Source organism: Dysidea avara, chromosome 3 (genome assembly GCF_963678975.1).
Source record: "Dysidea avara chromosome 3, odDysAvar1.4, whole genome shotgun sequence".
Lineage (NCBI taxonomy): Eukaryota > Metazoa > Porifera > Demospongiae > Dictyoceratida > Dysideidae > Dysidea > Dysidea avara.
The window spans coordinates 24,687,659-24,708,788 of record NC_089274.1 but is presented as its reverse complement, the minus strand read 5'-3'; the positions used below and the strand labels follow the sequence as shown (position 1 = coordinate 24,708,788).

The 21,130-nt window shown below is 37.5% G+C and overlaps 2 protein-coding genes and 1 long non-coding RNA gene across 4 annotated transcripts; 1 reads left to right on the top strand and 2 right to left on the bottom strand.

Moving 5' to 3' along the window:
• Nucleotides 1–273: 273 nt before the first annotated feature.
• LOC136250420 (dual specificity mitogen-activated protein kinase kinase 6-like) lies at nucleotides 274–15,296 on the bottom strand. 2 transcript variants are annotated; one of them, XM_066042627.1, is made up of 11 exons: nucleotides 15,184–15,296; nucleotides 15,009–15,066; nucleotides 14,897–14,951; nucleotides 14,726–14,839; nucleotides 11,125–11,244; nucleotides 10,049–10,168; nucleotides 3,263–3,314; nucleotides 2,029–2,156; nucleotides 1,590–1,661; nucleotides 1,143–1,282; nucleotides 274–580 (listed from the first exon to the last, which is right to left on the bottom strand). In XM_066042627.1, the coding sequence occupies exons 1-11, from the start codon at nucleotides 15,191–15,193 to the stop codon at nucleotides 430–432; spliced, it is 1,020 nt and encodes a 339-aa protein (XP_065898699.1). In that variant the 5' UTR covers nucleotides 15,194–15,296; the 3' UTR covers nucleotides 274–429. The 2 variants fall into 2 exon arrangements, with proteins under 2 accessions (XP_065898699.1, XP_065898698.1); XM_066042626.1 differs by lacking the exons at nucleotides 274–580; nucleotides 1,143–1,282; nucleotides 1,590–1,661; nucleotides 2,029–2,156; nucleotides 3,263–3,314 and adding exons at nucleotides 3,703–3,932; nucleotides 4,167–4,306; nucleotides 4,511–4,591; nucleotides 7,510–7,640; nucleotides 7,694–7,745.
• Nucleotides 12,371–14,482, bottom strand: LOC136250422 (uncharacterized). Its single transcript, XR_010698530.1, has 2 exons — nucleotides 12,459–14,482; nucleotides 12,371–12,404 (listed from the first exon to the last, which is right to left on the bottom strand). It is a non-coding gene; the product is annotated as an uncharacterized lncRNA (long non-coding RNA).
• LOC136250421 (proline rich transmembrane protein 1B-like) lies at nucleotides 15,289–21,114 on the top strand. Its single transcript, XM_066042628.1, has 4 exons — nucleotides 15,289–15,404; nucleotides 16,073–16,248; nucleotides 20,631–20,762; nucleotides 20,833–21,114. Exons 1-4 carry the CDS (start codon nucleotides 15,374–15,376, stop codon nucleotides 20,980–20,982), a joined length of 489 nt encoding a protein of 162 aa, XP_065898700.1. The 5' UTR covers nucleotides 15,289–15,373; the 3' UTR covers nucleotides 20,983–21,114.
• The last annotated feature ends 16 nt before the right edge of the window (nucleotides 21,115–21,130 follow it).

Here is a 21,130-nt window from a genome sequence, read left to right as displayed (position 1 = left end):
TGAAGTGCTGGCGAAAGTTCAAGTCCCAGTTATGGTACCACCATAGATAATACACGAACATTATCTATGGTACCACTTAATAAGCTACCAGATGTGACCAAGATTTGTCTGAAGGAAGAATTTAGCAGCAACATTGATGACGTCATCACTATGGTTAAAACGTTGGAGGAAAAAGTGAAACAGTTGGAGGAAAATCTAACAGCCCCACCCCCTACTTTGCAGAAATGCGTAATAATGTAAAAAAAAAAAAAAGGAAACAGTATTCAACTCCAATTGATTTCTGTATGCATATTATTGTACTGTATACTACTACAACAACTGGGATGTACAATTAAACTTGTGCCTGAAGTTATTATCACTATACTATTATACACATATTTTTGTACAGCATTTGAGTGTATGTAGAATTTATATATGATCATTATACATTCATTGTTGGTCTAAACCAAGCCCCTTTGCCTCCTCCATTACTACCCGATACCACACCCCAATATCAGTATCTTCTGCTTCTGATGTTAGTATAAATGGCTGTTTTAGCAAATCATCATACTTCGGTCTCTTGTTAACATCCTTCTCTAAACTGTAGAATGGTGTATATAATAAAGTATGTATAGTAGCATGAATATTATGCATACAGGTAATAGAAGGTATTCCTCATGGTTCCTAATTGAATAGTTTTTAAAAAATTCAACCTATACTGTGTAGTCACAATAGAGAATATGCACACTTGAACAAAATTAGACGTGGTGCAACAGCACTTAAACTGTTAAAATTGCAAAATTCCATGCAAAAGTATAGGTAGAGAATGCAGCTTGGTCTGTAGCTTGTCACTAAAATTATGGGCAGGGCTTAATTCTCTCATCAGTTGCACTATTTCATTAGATAGAAGAATTTGTTGCTCTGGAAGAAATGCTCATAATTGGTCTACCGTCCATGCCATGCACAATACATTTGCTCATTAGTCATGACATGTTAAAAGATCACATGCATTTTCGGTATCTCTATGCATGTATCCTCTACCACAGTACACACTTTTGGCTGTATCGTGACACCTTTTTTGTGTGTGTGTAAGTACACTTCAGAGTGTTATCATACATGAAACAAATGGGTGAACATGTGAATGTTATTTTTAACCAACTGACCACAAATGAGTAAACATTTTGCACTCATCAGATAACTCAGTGTCATCTAGTCTTGGTGGTGGTCCATCTACCACTAGCTCCAAGTGACGAAATACTGTCCCCCATGGTGGATAGGGTGCCTTGCCTGTGGCTAACTCAAACTAGGAATAATACCATCAGTATAACAACCAGAATATTATGTTACAGATGCAGGGCAATGCTTGCAGAACCAATTAAAATTTAAATCCAAATATTTCTGAGGTCCATTGTTAAAACTATAGTTTAAGCACTACTTCTAGTGCTCTATAAACCAAGACCATTCTCTTTAGTTTAAGTGCTTGCCTATGCATGTATACATAATAAGGGAGTTACTAAAACTTATTAATATTAACCCTTGACCCATTATAATTATAAATATGTAACTTAGTGCAGACTTTCTCCATGTAAATCTACACAAAACATACTTACTAAAGTGCATCCAAAACTCCACACATCTGATCTGATGTCATATCCCCTTTTCCGGTTTGACACTCTCTCAGGCTGCAATTAAAAATGTCATATGATGTGTTAAACCATGTTCTGTTGTTAAGATGTATGCATAGATACAGCACAGACAGCTTATTCAGTGGTATAGCCATGGGTGGGACTGGGTGGGAACATACCTACCAAAAAATTTCCCCAGGAGGCCAGGATGGCCACTGCTGTAATAGAAAGAGATAATGCATACCTTAGCATTATTTACATTGATCAGTAGAGATTGAATCATAGCTAGCTACAGTAGATGCACTTTAAAACATTTTTTACACAAATGTATATTATTTGAGTCCACTACCACTAAAGACAAGACTTTCACTTTGTGCTGGTCAATTCTGATCTGGCTACATCACTGAGTCTATTAGCTACTTACTGCCATATATACTGCAGATCCAATGCCTGTATAGCATTTATTTGATGCAGTAAATGCTCCTGCTATACCAAAGTCACACAACTTAATTTGTCCATCATTACTGATGAGAACATTGGATGGTTTCACATCTAATTGATGAAAATACACAATACTTAACACTAAGTCACACTATTGCATGGTCATACAGAATCAGAGGAGGGTGGAGGTAGTTTAAGCACCAATTAAAATGAGTCATGCAAAGCCCTCGGATTGGGATGAACTAAATGCGTGGATTAAGTTTGGCATCATCAATATGTTAAGAAAATATACATACCTACCTGTCTAGTGCTAGAATCACTACTATACATGCGAAAGTGTTTCATCAGATTTTGTCTAGAAAACTAAGTGCTTTTGTAAAACAAGTACATCATCCTCACATGAAGCGTAATCAAAAGAGCTAACAATTTCCAGTGATCCCCACCATTATTGGTTATGTATTGCAACTATTAGTGTTCATATGATATTCCAAACAAAAACTATGCAATTAATGTAATATTTTCAAGTAGCGCCTAAAACGCTTCCACCTCCTCTGATACAGAATATAGTTGAATGAATGTTGTGGCTGTAATGTCAAAAACTGCTGCAGCTTATTCAAGGGTATATACCCATTGCTCGAGGATTACATTTATAGCATAAGCAGCTCTTCAGTGCGGTGACTATCCAGGATATCAATAATAAGATTATTACTTCATATTTAGTAGGTCTCAATGTGTACTATATAAAAGGAACAACAAATGCCAAGACAGACACACGATGTAGCACTGTTGCTCTTTTCCCCATAACTAAATAATACTGGAGGATAGTCTACTTCACCTACCTAACTCAAGGATAATGCATGAACTCTACCAAGCACAATGGATTCAAACAGGAGCTCATAGGATTCGATGCAATCCTAATAGCCGCGGTGTTTATGTGTGGCCACTACTAATTTAAATTCAAGTTGAACTACTATTTATGATGTATGATGCAGCATTTTAACCAAGTAAATACAGTATGACATTTAGCAGAGAGACATGCGCAATTATGCGCAATCAACACTAGACAGTGTAATCCCACAGTTAATACAGTTTTAGTGCATCGAAATAGGATACCTTATAATTAAGGATGCTGTGGTACAACAATCAGTATGTGGCTATACACATGTTTACAATGATGCACACTAGCAAAACATGCAGTGATCCTGGTGGTTACTCACCTCGATGCATAACATGCAAATCTTCCTCTAGGAATAGCAGCGCCTTAAGGATCTATAATCAATAGAATACACAAAACAGTAACCGACAGCACACTTCAGGGTAACATATTATGCAGTTTAGATGAGAAAGTACAATGAGTTAGGAGCCCATAAAGGTAGTTAGTTGCACCTTGTGGCACTTAACGACCAGAGCACTATAAAAATATTTTAATGAACCACCAACACTTTGAATTCGTCAACATTTTCACCTGTAACTAGTTACAATTACGAAAACACTGCATGCAATCAAATATACTTCAAGAGTGTCAATTTTATTACACTTGACATTCCACAATCTATTCAATCAACTTTCCTTACTGCAAATATAGTGTACTACAACCCTGGGCACATGTACAATATTACACATTGCATGCGTAACAAACTAAATTGTATCCTCATAATGACTAAAATAATGACTTTTTTTTGCACTGCATATTTATACAAAAAGTAACACAATTAAAATTAAATTAGATACATAATTTAATGTTAGTTTAAACCAAGTGTTTTTGCCTCCTCCCTAACTGAATGATACCATGTCCCCACATCTGTGTCTTCAGCATCTGATGTCAGTATAAACTGATGTTTCAACAGCTCAACATAGTTTGGCCTGACATTGACATCCTTTTCTAGACTATAGTAAACAGACAATATAAATACTAACTTTCCATTGGTTCACTAGAATCAAACCACATGCTTAAATGGTGTGTATTTATTGACAGCAAGGATAAGCAACTTCATCAAAAATGTTAGCACAAACAAAGTAGAGTATAATAAAAATATCTAACCACAAGATTATCCCTACTAAATCATCCATTTCTACATACACAGGCACAAGGTAAAACCTGTAGTACATGGGTGAACTTACCACAAGTGAGTAAACTCTTTGCACTCATTAGACAAATCAGTATCATTTATATTGGGTGGTGGTCCCTCTACTACTGACTTTAACTGATCAAACACAGTCTGCCATGGTGGATATGGTGCCTTGCCTGTTGCCAGTTCGAACTAGACAACAATAGCATATAAGAGACTGCATGGCATGGACAAATTACTGAGCACAAGCTGGTCATTCACATGTGTAAATGCACGCACACACACACACACATACACACACACACACACACACACACACACACACACACACACACACACACACACACACACACACACACACACACAAGGTGTGAAAGGTAGGTTATAGCTGCTTACCAAAGTACAACCAAAACTCCACACATCTGATCTGCTATCATATCCCTTTTTCTGATTCGGTGGTGGCAATACTCTCTCAGGCTGTATATGATTTAAAAACCACGTCATAAAAGTGACATTTGTTTTAAAAAATCAAAGACAAACACTTTGAATTGACTTCTAAATTATCTATGAGTGCATATGAAATTGCCAATCACCTACATTAAGTAAGAAGAATCCCAAAGCAAAATAGTGTCCCCAAAATTGTCGTCATTAAAAGTAGTCTAACGTGACAAAAAAAATCTTTCACAGAAGAGTCTTGGTGAATCAATATATTAAATCCAGCATTAGAAATGTTATTCACAGAAGTATCAATTTGTGATTTTTGGTCTGCCTGTGCACATCAAAAGTCTAGACACAACAATGCATTACACAACCTTCATTTTAGATACTGAGTCATGCATGGTATATGCCCTTTTGGGTTCCAATGAACATCTATGTGGTGCTTTGTACACTGCCACTTTTATCTTATCATCACCTTCTTCATGTGAGAATGCCATATTGAGACTTTAATTTTTCATACCTTCCTTAAGAGCACGTACATTGACACTGTGAAATTTACGCTTACACTACTTTAAAAGGGAGTGGATGGATAGGTTCTCATCTATCAAACAGAAAAGAAAGCATGGTGATCGCACCCTTTAATACACGAGCCTATTCACTTGTTACATAGTCTAATAAAGCAGTCACCTAGAAATGTATGGTATTTGAATAGAACAGTCACATACGTATCAGCGTTGAAACCGGGTCGGGTCATCCGGGTCACATTTTCTCCGGGTCATCCGGGTCTGACCCGGTTTACAATTTATCCGGGTCTGACCCGGTTTACAATTTATCCGGGTCTGACCCGGTTTACAATTTATCCGGGTCTGACCCGGATTGAATCACGTGAGAAACGAAATTGTTCGTTTGACGACGTGGAAACTTATAAACGCTATCGCGTAGCTCTTTCGTGAGCCACGCCCACTTATCACATTACCAACATATGCGAGGGTAGCTATTGTCAGTAGGTGAAGACCTTTTTTTTTTTTTTGGTCTTCAACCTACAGCTAGGCTGAAGTTGCAATATTTACTCAACACGAATCGAACGCTCAAAATGTTGACTCGTTCGCTCGCTCGAGACTATTTAATTAATCCAGGTCAATCCGGGTCACATCCGGGTCAAATCCGGGTCTGACCCAGATTGCTATCCGGGTCAGTGGGTCATCCGGGTCAGCAGTAGTGACCCGGTTTCAACGTTGATACGTATGTAACATAGTAAACACGTATGTAACATAGTAAACAAAACAAGTGAATTACTGATTTAAAATGAAATAGGAATTTAGTTTAAAGCAAGAGATGCAAAGGTATTACAACATAACTATGTGGAAAAATCCCTACTTTGTCATTGTAGGGATTTTCCAGCATACAGTATCTATGTTGTAATACCATTCTTGCTTCGCTACTTCTTAGCACATGGATCTTTACTTTAATAATTGTTAAACACAGGTTTTTATTGCAGACAAAGTTATGTGCAAAAATTAAATCATGCTGCACGTGAGATGACAAACTCACAACATTAAATTCCTTGCATGAGTTTATCACTTAACAAGAGTTCACATACAAGATGAAAAACAATAAAATTTAGTCTGAATAGACATGTTTCCTTGTATCCACGAAGAATTTATGCAGGTGCCTGTTATAAATATTGAGCAAGCTGTTATGTACACTAGTATTTTTTCTTAAATTGTTGATTTAAAAATGAAGTAGGCATCTATGCAATAAAAAGTAGTGAAACAAGAGATGAATGATGGTATTACAGCATAGGAAGTCCCTATTTTGGCATTGAACAAAATAATTGTTATAACTAATGTGCCAAAGTAGGGACTTCCCACCAAACTATGCTGCAATACCATTATTCATTTCACTACTTTTTATTGCATAGATCCCTAAAATTAGTAATTTTTAGTTTGTTTAGTTTTTTTTGTAGGACAGCTAGCTACAACGTAACTTGTGGCTGCACGTTCTATTAGAATATCATACATAACTGTTGTATTAGAGTGACTGTTATATTACGAGTCAGCTAAGGGGTGTGCAGCTAGCTAGACCAATAAGGGGTGAGGTAATCTTGTTTACTGTTAAGTGAATAGTTAAGAGGTGTGGTCTCCATACTCTACCACCTAGATCTTTATTTGATGGGTGTGGTCGCAAACTTGGGATCACAATCATGAAGTTATAGATATCTAGCTAGTATAACCTCTTATAGTAACGCCAGGACTGAAGCACTTCTGAAATCCAGCTCTAAAATAATTCTGTGGTATCTAAATATGCTGCTGAAAGAAAGTGTTGATATGGAAAATTAACACCTCTATATGGTTTCGTTGGATGAAGAGGACAAGCAGCCTGATTGAAGGTGAAAGAAAAGACAAGGTGCAGAGGGCTTACACTCGTTGGATCGCACATCCCACTGGTGAGATTGTTATTGTGGCATAAAATAGTGGCCATGCACTGCTTCATTTGGCTTCTAGCCTTGCGACTGTGGTCAGGCAGTGACACTAAAATTCAAATTTCGGCAATTTTTTTAGAAAATTCAATATCCGGCCACCTGTAAGTGTTTTGCTATATTTAATGCTGTAGTATATATATTTTATAGACTAGTACTATTCCATAAAGGTGATTTTTGTCATGTAAGATGTCACTAAGATGATTTTTAAAGGCAGAATTTTGAGTGGCGAGCAAGAATTTTGGGGCGATCCCTAAGAGTTTTGTTTGTCACAAAGCTTTTAGTGCCTGTATAACTCTTGTGTTGAAATATTCATAATAAAGTGCTTGTTTATCAAATGATACGGTAGTACCTAGTACCTACCTCATAGAAAGTCATGAATTTTATTATTCAAAGTACCTAAATGCGAGATTGAAGCCCTCGTAATAAAAACCTGCTATACAGTACTATATACCTAATGACAAACTATTCCACTTACCGGCATATACACCTTACATCCTATGCCTCTTGTATAGCATTTATTAGAATCAGTAGTGACTCCTGCTATGCCAAAGTCACACATCTTAATCTGTCCCTCATTACTGATTAGAACATTGGATGGTTTCACATCTGATAAACAGAAAAAAAGAATAAGTGATGATGCTCACAATCTAGTCACTTACCTCGATGCATTACATGTAGTACTTCCACCAGAAAATGAAGTGCCTTAAGAATCTGTAAAACACATGAATTCACCAACTGTAAGTTAGCTGATAAGGTTGCTATTCTAAAAAAAAAAGAAAAAAAGAAATTTACTGAAAAATTTTGGTGCACCCAGTTATATCTATCTAACTTGCAATAATCATCAATATTTCCCCTGTGAAAGGCTTAGCAGAGATATACTCGACTTGATATTAACCACCGTTGCACACATAAGAATGTATGCAGGAGCTTATTAGCTCCTGATGTATGGTACCTCCCTGTTATAGAAATTAAGTATGTGCGTGTGTATACAATGCATACAACATACAATCTACATTTGCTACTATAACTGTATGAGAGAGACTCAGACTATAAGCACATGTCAAAATAATTTGAAAAGTACTCTTGAGTGTAGTAAAATACAAACACAGAAACAAAAAAATTCTGCATGCCAAAGCGGCTAACCCTGACCAAAACGCCTGCCCTTCAAGCACCTATGAGTATAAAACGTCTATCATTTCTCTATTTCCTAACAACCTCACACCGCCTGTCATAAAACCACTCCCACTTTCAGATATATCTCATGACCTGTCCGTTATTATCTGCACTAAGGTGAATACTGGTTGGGTCATTTCTCTAAAGAATATAAGATGAAGATGTCAAAATACAACAATTCTACAAAATCACTTGTTTTAGACACACTACATGTATACGAGTCATTTTTGGAGTGTATTTTGCAATTTCTATTTCTGTAACTGCAAACCTTTTGTTGATACAAATGTAATGATTTCTGCAAAAGGCTTTGACATGTTCACACACTTTTAATCTAAAAATGAAATGTTTCAGAGTCTTGCCCAACCATTTTCCCATAAACAGGTAAATCCATTAAAGAAGGAACAATAATGCATACTTCCAATGCTCTATATATGTATGACAGCAGGTTTAATTTTTCACCGGACACAAAACTAAAATCAACCAGAGTAAAGTGGTCTCCTTTTACTGGCTGCTTTTCCCCATCCTAGATGAGTCATCTGAGGCCTTGATGGAGCTCTGGATGTGGCTGCACAGTTTCATGCTGTTGGATACGGATCTGAGTTATAAATTTCATCTTGCTTGAGCCCTCTCAACACTTCCGAATGGGCAGTATACCAGTGTTTTGACAGACAGCAAACACTCATGTCCACTACAGTATAAAAATGAATGAAACTATTCACAATCTTATTGAGGCAGCAACACAAGAATTTATACCCCCTCTAGGCATCCCAAAAGTTCTTTCTCTATTAATGATATGGATCGCAACATTGCTTCTACACACACACACACATACGCACGCACGCACACACACACACACACACACACACACACACACACACAGAGTATGATATCAAGAGTAAATAATAAAGTTACTCTTGATGATATGTGCCCAATTTTGGTCAGCTCTGGCATGTAATAAGTGTAGTATGGGGTAGTGGTGTAGTATGGGGTAGTGGTGTAGTATGGGGTAGTGGTGTAGTATGGGGTAGTGGTGTAGTATGGGGTAGTGGTGTAGTATGGGGTAGTGGTGTAGTATGGGGTAGTGGTGTAGTATGGGGTAGTGGTGTAGTATGGGGTAGTGGTGTAGTATGGGGTGGTAGTAAAGAGAGCAAAGGCTACAATACAGTATTATCAAATGATATTTCCACTAAAAGAATCCATACAATTTAAAACAATTTAACCGTCCACACAACTGCACAATCACAAAGTGTGTTACATAGTTTATAGACACAACACACAAGTCATGCAGTTTCATGCACATGGTACAAAACAGCACGGTTCTTTACTCACTTCACTGCATCAAGCTGAGAACTATTCCTGCAGAAATAGAGCATCCTGCACAAGCTATCAAATGTTCACAGTGTAGAGCTCTGATAGTGAACAACAACCAGCAACAAATCTGACGGATAACTTGACCACCAGCTTACTCAGTAAAACCTCCAGATATCAATTTGTAACTCGCAACGTAAAGTATTTACAAACCAGAATGGTACAAAATGCAGATGCATCAAATAGAAAAATGACCATTTCAACAGAAATTACTAATACATTTGCAAGCAACAAAGAAGCTCAGCGTTATGAAAATCCAAACAAAAGTACGTAACGTGCACCAGCGCACTACAGTTTTAACAGGGAAAATATTGACGAATTACAGTCAGATAACTTTAAATGGTGGTTAAATAATTCTAATTAAGTTACTCTCTTCCCTTCATTATATATTGGACCAATGACCCATACAGCTTGCTACAGATACCAATAGCCTTGTTTCATGTAGTACACAACATATTGTATCATTCACTTACAGCAACAGCCATTTTTCCTATTATCTTTTCAGGAAAGGATTTCTTCATGTCATGATAGACCAACTTGTAAACTTTGTCCAATGAATTATCCATCAATTCCATACAAATCCACAAATCACCCTATGTTGAAAATAGAAAAATTAAAGCAGGCTGACAATAATGTATAATACCCTGGGAATTTCCCAGAAAACAGCAAAGTTCACAATATAGTAAAAAGTCTAGTATTAATATTAACAATAAATAGACTTTGTGGTCTTCACAGCTAACAAGGTTAGGATTCCTTACACTAACACAATTAATGAATAGTCCACAACTAAACAGAAGCCATACCAACTAAACAGAATTGATGAGGTGCACATTACATGACTGAGGCACAACCCACTAACTTTTTGGTATATCAATATAATAGACTGCACACAATACACCACACACATGTACAAATGCATGCACACCCCCCCACACACACACACACACATACTGAAAAGCCTCCAGCACCTGAAACACAGCTATTGCCACCCAGCAAACCAGTACTGGGATGCCTGTGCACCACTCAGACACTTGAGTCCGGTGCAAACAAATCCTCCTGGGACAGGACTACCCACAGTAGAACAGTCTAGACCTCATGGAGAGGTCATGGAACTCAAAGTTCCACAATGACTCCAACACTGCTAAGCAAGACAAAGGCTGTTGGGCATTTGCTCCCCAGGTACCCATTGATGTTACAGCTGGGTGGGCTGCTTCCCCAGTTGACACCAGGCCACCAGGTCCCCAATATACAGCTGGGTAGACTGGAACAATGTGAGTAAAGTTTCTTGCTCAAGGAAACAACACCACTTTGGCATGACCGGGTATCAATCCTGGAACCTTTTGATTACCAGGCCAATGCAGTAACCATTTGGCCATGTTGCCTCACACACACACACACACAAACATACACACACTACACTAAACACTTCACATAAACACCACTAAAATACATTTATAAGTATCTATTTGACCCTAATAAAATTACAGTATGGAATGATCATCACATTTCACACTAAGGGATTCAACATACTACAAACACTACAACTCACATCCTTCAACAAAACTCCATAAAATGTAACAATATATGGACATCCTTTGCTCTTCTCAATGATATTTAAATCTCTCATGAGGTATTTCCTCTCATTGCCATCAGCAGTAGCTCTAATTCTCTGTATAAAATATAAACATATAACACAGGATATGGGCGCCATTCCATAAGGGACTTACATTCATACATAAGACATACTATATCAGGCACCGGGTATAATTCCTTTGTACTATATACTACATAATCAAAACTGTAATCACAAACACACATACAAATGTTTTCAGCACTCTATCTGTGCCACTAGCAGTACACCTATCTAAATTGCTGACATTGTAGCTGAAGTAATTAGATGTGGATAAACGAGTCCACACCTTCTGAGGGGTTCAGCATGCTCCATCTTTGCTAAACGTTTCCTAACAAAATAGTAAACTGTAGGCACTAGACCAACTATGCATCTCAATGCTAGTGACATCTGTCTTGTACCAAAAAGCAATGGAGCGAATTGCAGCGCTTAAGAGTTCCTGCAGAAAGTAAAGGTGTATAGGGGTTTTTTGAGTTAGGGTTTTTTTTTGTTGATTTTTAATTGATTAATAGGTCTTTACTTAGATAGTGACCTCATTAGTCTGCAGAGAACAAAGGAAATTTTGCATGATTATGTCACATGTTACAGGACACACTCGCTAGAAATGTATTTACACTTACTGTACAGTGTATTTCCAGCAATTATATGATTTTTCATATGGATATAGCCAAGTCATCGGTTACTTTGTCATGAAAACCGCTCATGAATAACTACAACCAAAATACCATGGTACTTATGGCAGTTGATAGCAGAGGTAAAGGACGATTGGCATCGTACCTAAAGTAAATGATAGTCATTAGAGCCGTTATCCCTCACAGTGCAAAAACACTTCAACAAAAAATGACAAGCCACTATATGTGCTTCAGAATCCCAGTGGACAGTAGATGTCTAGTCAATTTCCTTCCTATCAACTTGTGTATAAAAGTAAGCTTAGAATCAGAATAATATCCAACTACAAAGCATTTACATCCTTCCCTCACGCCTTAACGGGTTTCTTCAGTGGCCTCTACTGATACTGTAGCAGCATTTTCCCTGCTATCAATTGCCATAGCTCCAGTTTAGTTGTAGTGATTTGCAAGTGGGTTTCATAGCTAATAATTTGGCTATAACCATCTACATGTGGTAGAAAACAGTTGAAATGACTCTGGAAGTGTCCCTGTAGTAATTTTCTTTTACACGATACCATAAATAGGCACGTCCTGTAATAAGTGAAGTAATCATGCAACTTTGCTTTGGCAGTATTGACAGGCTACCTTATCATACAGTGACCTTATTTGACAGGTACCAACTGTATCAAAGTACTGGGTAATTCAGAAAAGCTTTATGGATGGAGGCCTTGACTGTGGTCTCATTCTAGGGTGCCCCTGTATCCGGGACTCTGTGGGTATGAGGACTTTAGGGTAGATGCACTGCATTTTAAAACACACAAACAAGGTAAAAATTGTACTCAGCATGTACAGGTGTAAGCTAATAGATCAATCTGCCATATAGTGGTTGTGACAGTTAGAGGACTAATCATATAACACCTCAGTATAAAAGCGATAGAAAGAAACAAACACCTTTATATATAAACAAAGTACAGCAATACAGTTCAATTCTTTAAAAAGAACCTGTATATCATTATAGGCCATTCTCTTTGTATTGTATACATAGCAACATGTTTTGTTGTTTTCACTCGGTATTTCTACATTAATACAAGCCCATTCAACTCAATGACACACTATACAAATGGCAGTTTCTGTACATCAACAGAGGAACGTAATAGCCTTTTTATTTGCTGTACGCAGTTCACAGTTCAAATTAACACAAAAATAGCATCTGTGAGTGCATAGTAGAGATGGGGTTGAATAGTTAGAATGTTCTTACTATTCGCATTCCCAAAACCACTACTTGAGCATTTGTTTTTCTTGTAGTAAGTACTTAACTAGTGAAATTAACCAAGTAATCTTATTACCACCTTGTTTTTTCGACTGTTATAATGGTTTTCTTTGACCAGAAATTCTAGAGTTCCAATTTCAGTCATTCTTTTTGCAACTTTTTAGTTATAATTTTAAAGGTAAAGTATGTTTGAAGTTTTCATTCGTTTACAGTCAAAATATTCGGTTATCAAAAGTCTATGTTCATCCCAGTCCTTATGCAAAGTGACATCAAAACTACAATTCCTACAATTACTCACGTGTAAGGAGGTGGGAGCTAATACTTGCATTCTAATGGTAACAAGTTTATCATTCCACAAATGTTCAGTACAGGCAATAGGGATTGCAGAATAAAATAATACAAGTGGCTTCTTTTATGAACAACCCACAATGTACTGGTTTGTTTAGTACATGGCCCCAGCCCATTAACCATGGCTTTTTAATGGTAGACTGATGAAAACAGAAACTTCCCCAAATAAACTGTCTCTAATGGCTTTAATGATAATTTATTAACATCTAACAGTGACTGGCATTATATAGTCCCTGCAAAGAGAATTTCCATTCGTAAATGCCTGTACCCATATCAACCACCATTAATGTCAAACAATTACCAAACTACACAAAACAGTTTGTCTAAGCTACAAGTTGCAAGTTTGCAAATTACACAGGGAATGATTTGTAGGACTTCGATGTTACAAGCAATTCACAAGTAATATGCTACTCCTGGTTACACTTATGTTCACCAACCAACAACACTAAACACCACTCATTATTGATTAACAAGATACCACTCCTACTCTATCTATAACATGGGCAGGAATCTTAAAGGAAGATCTCAAAATTCACTCATAATCCTGTAACATTCTACCAATATACTATACCTCAGACACCTGGTCTCAATAATGAGGTGATTTTATTATTAATGAGGTCACGAAGTTAACCTTAGCTACATTTGGGACCTACTTGATATGGTCACTATAAGGAAGTGGCTTGATTATTGAGCAATGAAATTCACCTTTCAAGGTCACTATACAAAGACTTAGCCAGTAGGTTGGTCACAAATCATCAATTTAATTTCAAAAAAATGTCAACATCAACAGCTGAGATCAAACTTTCAAACACATGCCGCTATGCTTGGTTACAGAACCTTAAGTTATCAACCTCCTTTGGCCAGTAAACAAGGTTCACTATACCAAAACTTAATCCCTTCAAATAGGGAAAATTGAATACTACCAATTATGGTAAATATCTTGGGAGCTCAAGATACACAATTATCATTATAAATACTAGCTTCTAAATATGGAAAAATGTTGTCCTAAGTGGTACAAAAAGAAACCACTTCAAGCTTAAAATGCTCTTAATCAAGAATTAAGAATGAAGCCTAAAAAGGTAGTAACCCTGATTTAGACTAACACAGTGTATAAAAATGTTTTAATGTCAAATCTCTTGTTCATGAAAATACCCTTGCCAAAGCAGGCTCTTTGCTTTGAGGAAATGAAAAACCTCAAAACTACCCCTCACAGTACTACACAAATTGCAAGGTGGGAGTTGCCATAGAAATTGAGAACAACAAAACACAAGAAACTTCACACAAACGTACATACCTTAACAGCCATTATAGTACCCGAGTCACGATGCTGCATTTCATACACAACGCCAAATGCTCCTCTGCCACGTTCTTTTAACTGAAGTAAATCAGTTGCCTTCACTTCAAATTTCTAGTAACACAAAAGCATACAAATATCTTGACTAGTACTGTATCAACAGATAACTACCTTTTCCTCTATGATAAATGTACCAGTGGATGTGATTGGGTGGTCATTGTGCTCACTAGAATCGAATAGCAAAACGATAAGCAGTGCATGTGTACATGTGATAAAAACTCACAGCTCTTTCTTGGGCTCTTCTTCTTTCGGCTTAGCGTTAAAATTAAACTTTGGACGAGCTGCAAAGACACAGAAAAGTGTTCACAATTTATGTTTGTGGCGTCTGAAAGATCGCCAAGGAAAACACGAAAAATTCTCGCCCATACGAGTCTGTAATACTAGAACATTATACTTACCACCCGCCATAGCGGAGAAACCTCCTGGATTTTCTGAGAGAATGTGTTTCTAAAACGATAACCTTGACTATAACTGAATAGTAAACTCTCCGTATATTTTATTATATTTATCACGTGAGGCGAATATTCCCTTATTTTAATGCGTTCTTTGATGTGTAATCGGGTGTGATCGTTCTATTTCGCTGCGAGTATGAGTCAAGAAACAGAAAATTTAATACCAGGTATGAACCGTATTACTGTATAATAGGTCAATACTTTAATCCGATATTTGTGTTGCCCATCACCCAAATCTTCTTATGTCAAAAGTTCACATGATAACGTGACTTGTCTTATTTTACTAAAGAGGTAGATATTTAGTTTTTGACTTGTCTTACTTTTAATAAAGAAGTAGATATTTAGTTTTGACATGGGTAGTCTACGTGGTCGTTTTACCACGTATGCTTGTCGGTTTTGAATCAGTGAGCAAATGTGAACTGCCATTAATATGATTATATCACTGGAGAGGAAGCCTTTGAGTTCTAAATTCCTTGCTTATGGGCTCACTTTATTTATTGTTAGTTCTGGTGTGTCACCCAAACAAAACTGAGTTCACCAAAAACTGATGGGCACTGTCCTGCAACCTTACAGTGGGCATGATGTAGTCAACTGTACAAGTCCCTAAAACACTGTATGTCTTCACCATTTGGTGTAGTGTATTTTGTAAGCAGTGTCATCATCTTACAAACTGATCTAAAGTAGTGATTACCCTTTATAGTTGTAACCAATAAAGCCATATACAATGTGATGATTACACAGATAAGGTTAAGTCCTGGTTGTAAATAGTACCACCTTTTGCACCACTTACTTCAGTGTACATGTGATATTTGTCATTAAATTTGTGCATTTATAGAAGAAGCTCCACCCCCTTACGCTCCACCTGATAAGCCCGAGGAGCCTCCTCCCGCATACTTCCCTGAGGAAGATGATAGCAGGGCACGACAAGCAGCATTACGTGCACAACGTCAGATTATCCCACCTAATGTACAAGCTGACATTCTTGTTGGTCCACGAAGCAATGTGATTGTGGTAAGTGCTGAGTTATAGAATACTTGAAGTAATCGTCCTTACCATCCATGAAATATTAGAACACTTTTTGTCTTTAGAAACAGGTTCTCCATTACCAAAATTCATTTTGGGTCAAATTACTTTCTAAATAGAAAAGCCGTTTATGGACAACAGAAACTATCTCATTACAAAATACAAGGAAAAAAATAGGAATTTTAAGTTCCATTAGGGAAAAGTTCAATTAGGGATCACAGAAATAGTGGAGGTCATCTACACCTGCAGATATATTAATGGACATTTAATTAGTCTTGGCTATAGACCAAATTAAATGTCCACGTGTAGATCTGTAGGTGTAGGTGACCTCCTTTGGTTCACTATATAGTATAATATCTACGTTAAATTTGTTTGTTTACTTTCTTGTACTATAATTTTGGCTGGTGAACCTGCACTTACCACTCAAAGTTGCCCTACACACTATAAATTTCTTTTAATTTGCATCTGAACACATACCCTAACTATCTATTGCTGATAAGTGAAGTGGCCATTACATCTTGTTTCCAGTCCGTTACACAATGTTCCAAACGAAGAATAGTATGAGAAGTGTCTCTGCAAGCAATACAGAAAATACAGTTATAAACATGATAGTTAGCTACAGGGAAGTCACAAGAAACTACACAAATTAACGTCTTGTGCTGTCAGCAAAAGGAAATGAGACAGACACAAAAGAGGACAAATTTAAGGTTAGTTGTGCATCATACATTCTGCAGTATGCCAATAGGCACAGGTAATGTCTAATATCAAGTAAATTATTGTAAGTCAATCCACTTCCCTATAATCTAGAGGTTCCCGTCCATGTGAGGTAAAAGTAATAATATGGAGCCAGTCATTTTGGCACTAAAAGTTTTACTTTGAATTGTTATGTGAGCTTTTTATAGCTTCTTAAAGTGTATTTTTTTTAAAGTTCTCTTACAGTATGTAGAGGTTGGTCATGTATTATAATCCATTTCGGAATCCCAAGAAATGTCAAATGTTGGAAATCAATTCTTGTGCTAATTGTACATCTACGAGATATGTGTCCCCCCAAAATCACAACACACAATGTGTTCTGATCACAGTCCCCATGTCAACACTGGGTCTCATGTTTGGTAACACAGTCTTACACATGAGAACATGATTGTGATATGTGGCCAAGTTATGGTAGTCAAAAGGGCATTTTCTATTAGGCATTGTCTGCAAGTTTTGTTTGTTATATATATATGGAGATAAAATTCCAGGAACTTTTCCTTTTAAAAATGCCTGTACTTCTTTCCAATAATGCAGTGCACTGTCCAACTTTCATGATACGCATGTGTGCTTTGCTTGCACACAAATGTATTCTAGTGTTTCAAGATTTATTAGCATGTGTGTTCAAATGTTCTGCACAAAAGCAAAAGTTTCCAAAAGCTTTATGCTATCATTTTTTTTGTCTGGTGGAGTTCATGACCACTACATTATCCAGTGTATTGTACTTTTGTTTGAATGTTGACGAAACTGCACAATAATAAATCACATTGATTTGTGTATTAACTACATGGTCAGTATGGCTCCTAATCAGTTACAAAGAGGCCATCATATCATGTGGCTTGTCTTTTGAAACTTTGTTTGGTAGATGATAATGGGCTACCTTTGTAGCTGTAATGATGATAATGTATTACTCTGAGTATCTGCACTTATCATTTTGTGTTTGGTATACAGTAGAACAGATGTTCACATGTTGTATTAGTATATGTAATAGGATGGATGGCTGTTGTATTCGGGATTAATAGTGTGAGCATTGTAAACAGGAAGGAGTAAAATAGTGCTCGGCTTCGCCTCGCACTATTTCCTTCCTGTTTACAATGCGAGAACTATTAATCCCGAATACCACAGCCATCCGTCCTATTGCAAATTAATCCGACAACCATAGCAACTGTTACTAGGCAACAGAAATTCAAAAATAACCACTGCAAAAGACCAATCACACTTAGCAACCGTTGCCTGGCAACCGTTGCTATGGTCTCAAAATTACTTTTACCTTAGCAACCGTTGTTACGCAACCGTATTTTGTCATACCTTGGGGACATCTATCACTATGGTAACAATAGTTGTCGAATCGGACATTTACTTCTAATATAAATACACCACACTATTTTAGCCAATCAAATTAGTATTATAGATTTTTGTCATGGGACCTTGACAAACAAGTGTAATACTAATTCTATTGGCTAATCGCTTGACGTATTTCAATATAATACGTCAAGCTGCTATTGAGAGTATTATACAGTAACACATTCAGTTGTTGGATTATTTCCTAGTATCATAGTATGTACCGTATATGACCGTATTAAAGCCGGGCTCAAACACACGCAGGGGCTCAAATATACGCCGGTACAGCTAGGGGACTGTCATAATAAACGCCGGGGCTCATTTAAACGCCGGGGTGCTAATTATTAATTATATTTTGTGCATAAAATAAAGGACGCATATTTACAAGCACATGAAACAAATATAAAGTTAGTCAGGTGAAGCTGAGTCCAGCCTGCCTTCTGCATAAGCAAGGTCAATGACAGCTGTCTCGCCCGATCCACAGCGGTGGTAAGAGGACCTTGAACCTCTTAAACATTGAACAGCTGAACGGAGCAATGAAAATCCCAGCCTACATCGTAACCAGTACAATGTTTTGCTATATGATTGTCCATGCTTCTCAGCGAGTAGTGTGGCAATTCGTTTGTAAACAACGGTGGCCAAAGGTCCCATACCTCCAGTACATGAAAAAATCAATGGTGAAAATGACCCATGCTCAACTTCCCGGATTCTCTCCTCATATTTTCTCTTCTTCTCTAGCTCCGCACGCCTGTAGCACTGTGATAAAGAAATTGAACAGTGCGTAGGAGCAAAAGGATTGAAGACTTTAACATCAAAATAAGCATTCTGCCCGCGTTCCCAGAAGCCATTAGCAACAACATCAAGACGTGCCCCATCTTCAGTATTGGCCGATCGCAACCAAAATGATTCCCCCGAAAGTGGTTGCAGGGATGGTTCAACTTCAACACCATGACACAGTTCGGTTAGCAATCCAGCAGTAATATCCCGAAGCTCATTATGACTGATAGTTGGGAGGCCGCCACACGGACAGCTGGAAGCATGTTCAACCGAAAACTGTTTTCCGCACACACAACTGGAAGGCAGCAGCGGTGGTCGCCATCCGCTAATGATATGCACTGAAAGGGGTTCTAAACTTGTGTCAGCTGCTAACTATACAGTGATGTCTCATCATGATGTCTTGTCTTGTTTGACTATGCCTTCTCTTCTGGTGATGGCCATAGCGTATTTATCGTGGTCATTGTCATCTTTCCACCCGACTTCCAATGTTTCACCCAGCAGAGGAGTCCAAATACGTGATGGGCTATGGATTTCGTATTTCGTAGGTACTTGTACTGGCACCTGTCATTCTCATCGAGTGGCTAGTAAGAAATAAACTCCCGGGTCCAAATTAACGCCGGTCTCATTTAAACGCCGGGTCAAAAATGATTTATAGGAAATAAACGCCCGGGCTTCTATACGGTCATACACAGTACTGTACTATTTAAATGCTCATTTTTCTTGTACTTTGGTACTGATTGGATGAATTATGTAAACTGACCATGAGGTAACTAGCAGTTAAATATTCCGCTATTGATCGTTCAGTGGCTGTAGTATGTAGTGGATAATTTAAAATCAGGATGATCCTGTGATTTTATTGAGTTTCACAGGAAAGCCAACAGTTTTGTAGGAATTCCAAATGCAGTATATGGTATGAAAAGGTTGAAGTGTCAGTTACAAGGAAATTGAAATGTCTTGCATGTCATCGTGTAGGTATTAACAACACACCTACAGTAATCCTGTAGTTGTTGTTTATAATAATAATATTGTGTGAATGTATGGGGACAAGTACTTTCATGTGACCAGGTCTAAACAGCTGTTTGTATTATAGCCCAAGTTGTGACTTCCAATGCACACTGCAGAACTGAAATAGTTTGTGAAAAAAAATTAATAGCATTGCTGTTTTATGACCCTAACATACTGCTATTTGTATGCACAAAGAGTTTGTTTTATCTTTACCATTTGAAGAGTACACTGACATGTTAGTCAGTGCTTGGCATATGGTAAGGACACAAGCCAACTTAAAGAATGAATATCAAGAAACACATTTTTGGCTGTGAAAGGGTAGAGAAGCTCCATTACATTAAAACCTACCTGCCAAGACTAGAAATGGTGGCCTCAATAACAAGGTGGCCTTTTCCTGCTGTGCCATGAAACCTACTAAATAAAGTTTTGACTTGACTGTACTCTGTTACATGTTGTTGGTCAATAGTTGTTACATGTACTGTTCATCGTTACTACAGGTCAGAAATATATCAGGTTGTGCATATCGTCAAGTGTCAGTTCCCCCACCTCCTGATTACACTTGCATGGCTGTCATTGCCACCATCTTCTTCTTTCCTGTTGGAGTGTTCGCCATTGCTTATGCCATGAAAGTATGTTACATATATGCTGTCAGCAATGTGTAGGTGTAGCGGACATAACATGCTTAACTCATTGTATTAGGCTCGTGAAGCAGTTGGCAACGGTGAGATTGTGCAGGCGTGGAAGCATGCCCGAACTGCAAGAATCCTCTCCAGACTGTCTTTCATATTCTGGACACTACTGATCACTGCCGTGATTGTTACAATTGTCGTGTCAGCAAATGGGGAATAGCAGCAACACCAAATGCAGCAGTGACGTACATAGGACTTACACAGTCATGCAATCAAAGCTAATATACCTTTTGTAAGTGCACAATGCTTTTAATGTTTTTGTATATGATCCTTATGTAATGTGTGTGTGTGTGTGTGTAAAAACATTG

Coding starts and splice junctions, on each gene's coding strand:
- LOC136250420 (XM_066042626.1), bottom strand. Junction 11,245..14,725: donor GTACTATAATGGCTGTTAAG/GTATGTACGTTT, acceptor TATTTTATACAG/AGAATTAGAGCTACTGCTGA. Junction 3,933..4,166: donor AAAGAGTTTACTCACTTGTG/GTAAGTTCACCC, acceptor TGTTTACTATAG/TCTAGAAAAGGATGTCAATG.
- LOC136250421 (XM_066042628.1), top strand. CDS start 15,374: ATGAGTCAAGAAACAGAAAATTTAATACCAG. Junction 15,405..16,072: donor AACAGAAAATTTAATACCAG/GTATGAACCGTA, acceptor GTGCATTTATAG/AAGAAGCTCCACCCCCTTAC. Junction 16,249..20,630: donor CACGAAGCAATGTGATTGTG/GTAAGTGCTGAG, acceptor TCGTTACTACAG/GTCAGAAATATATCAGGTTG.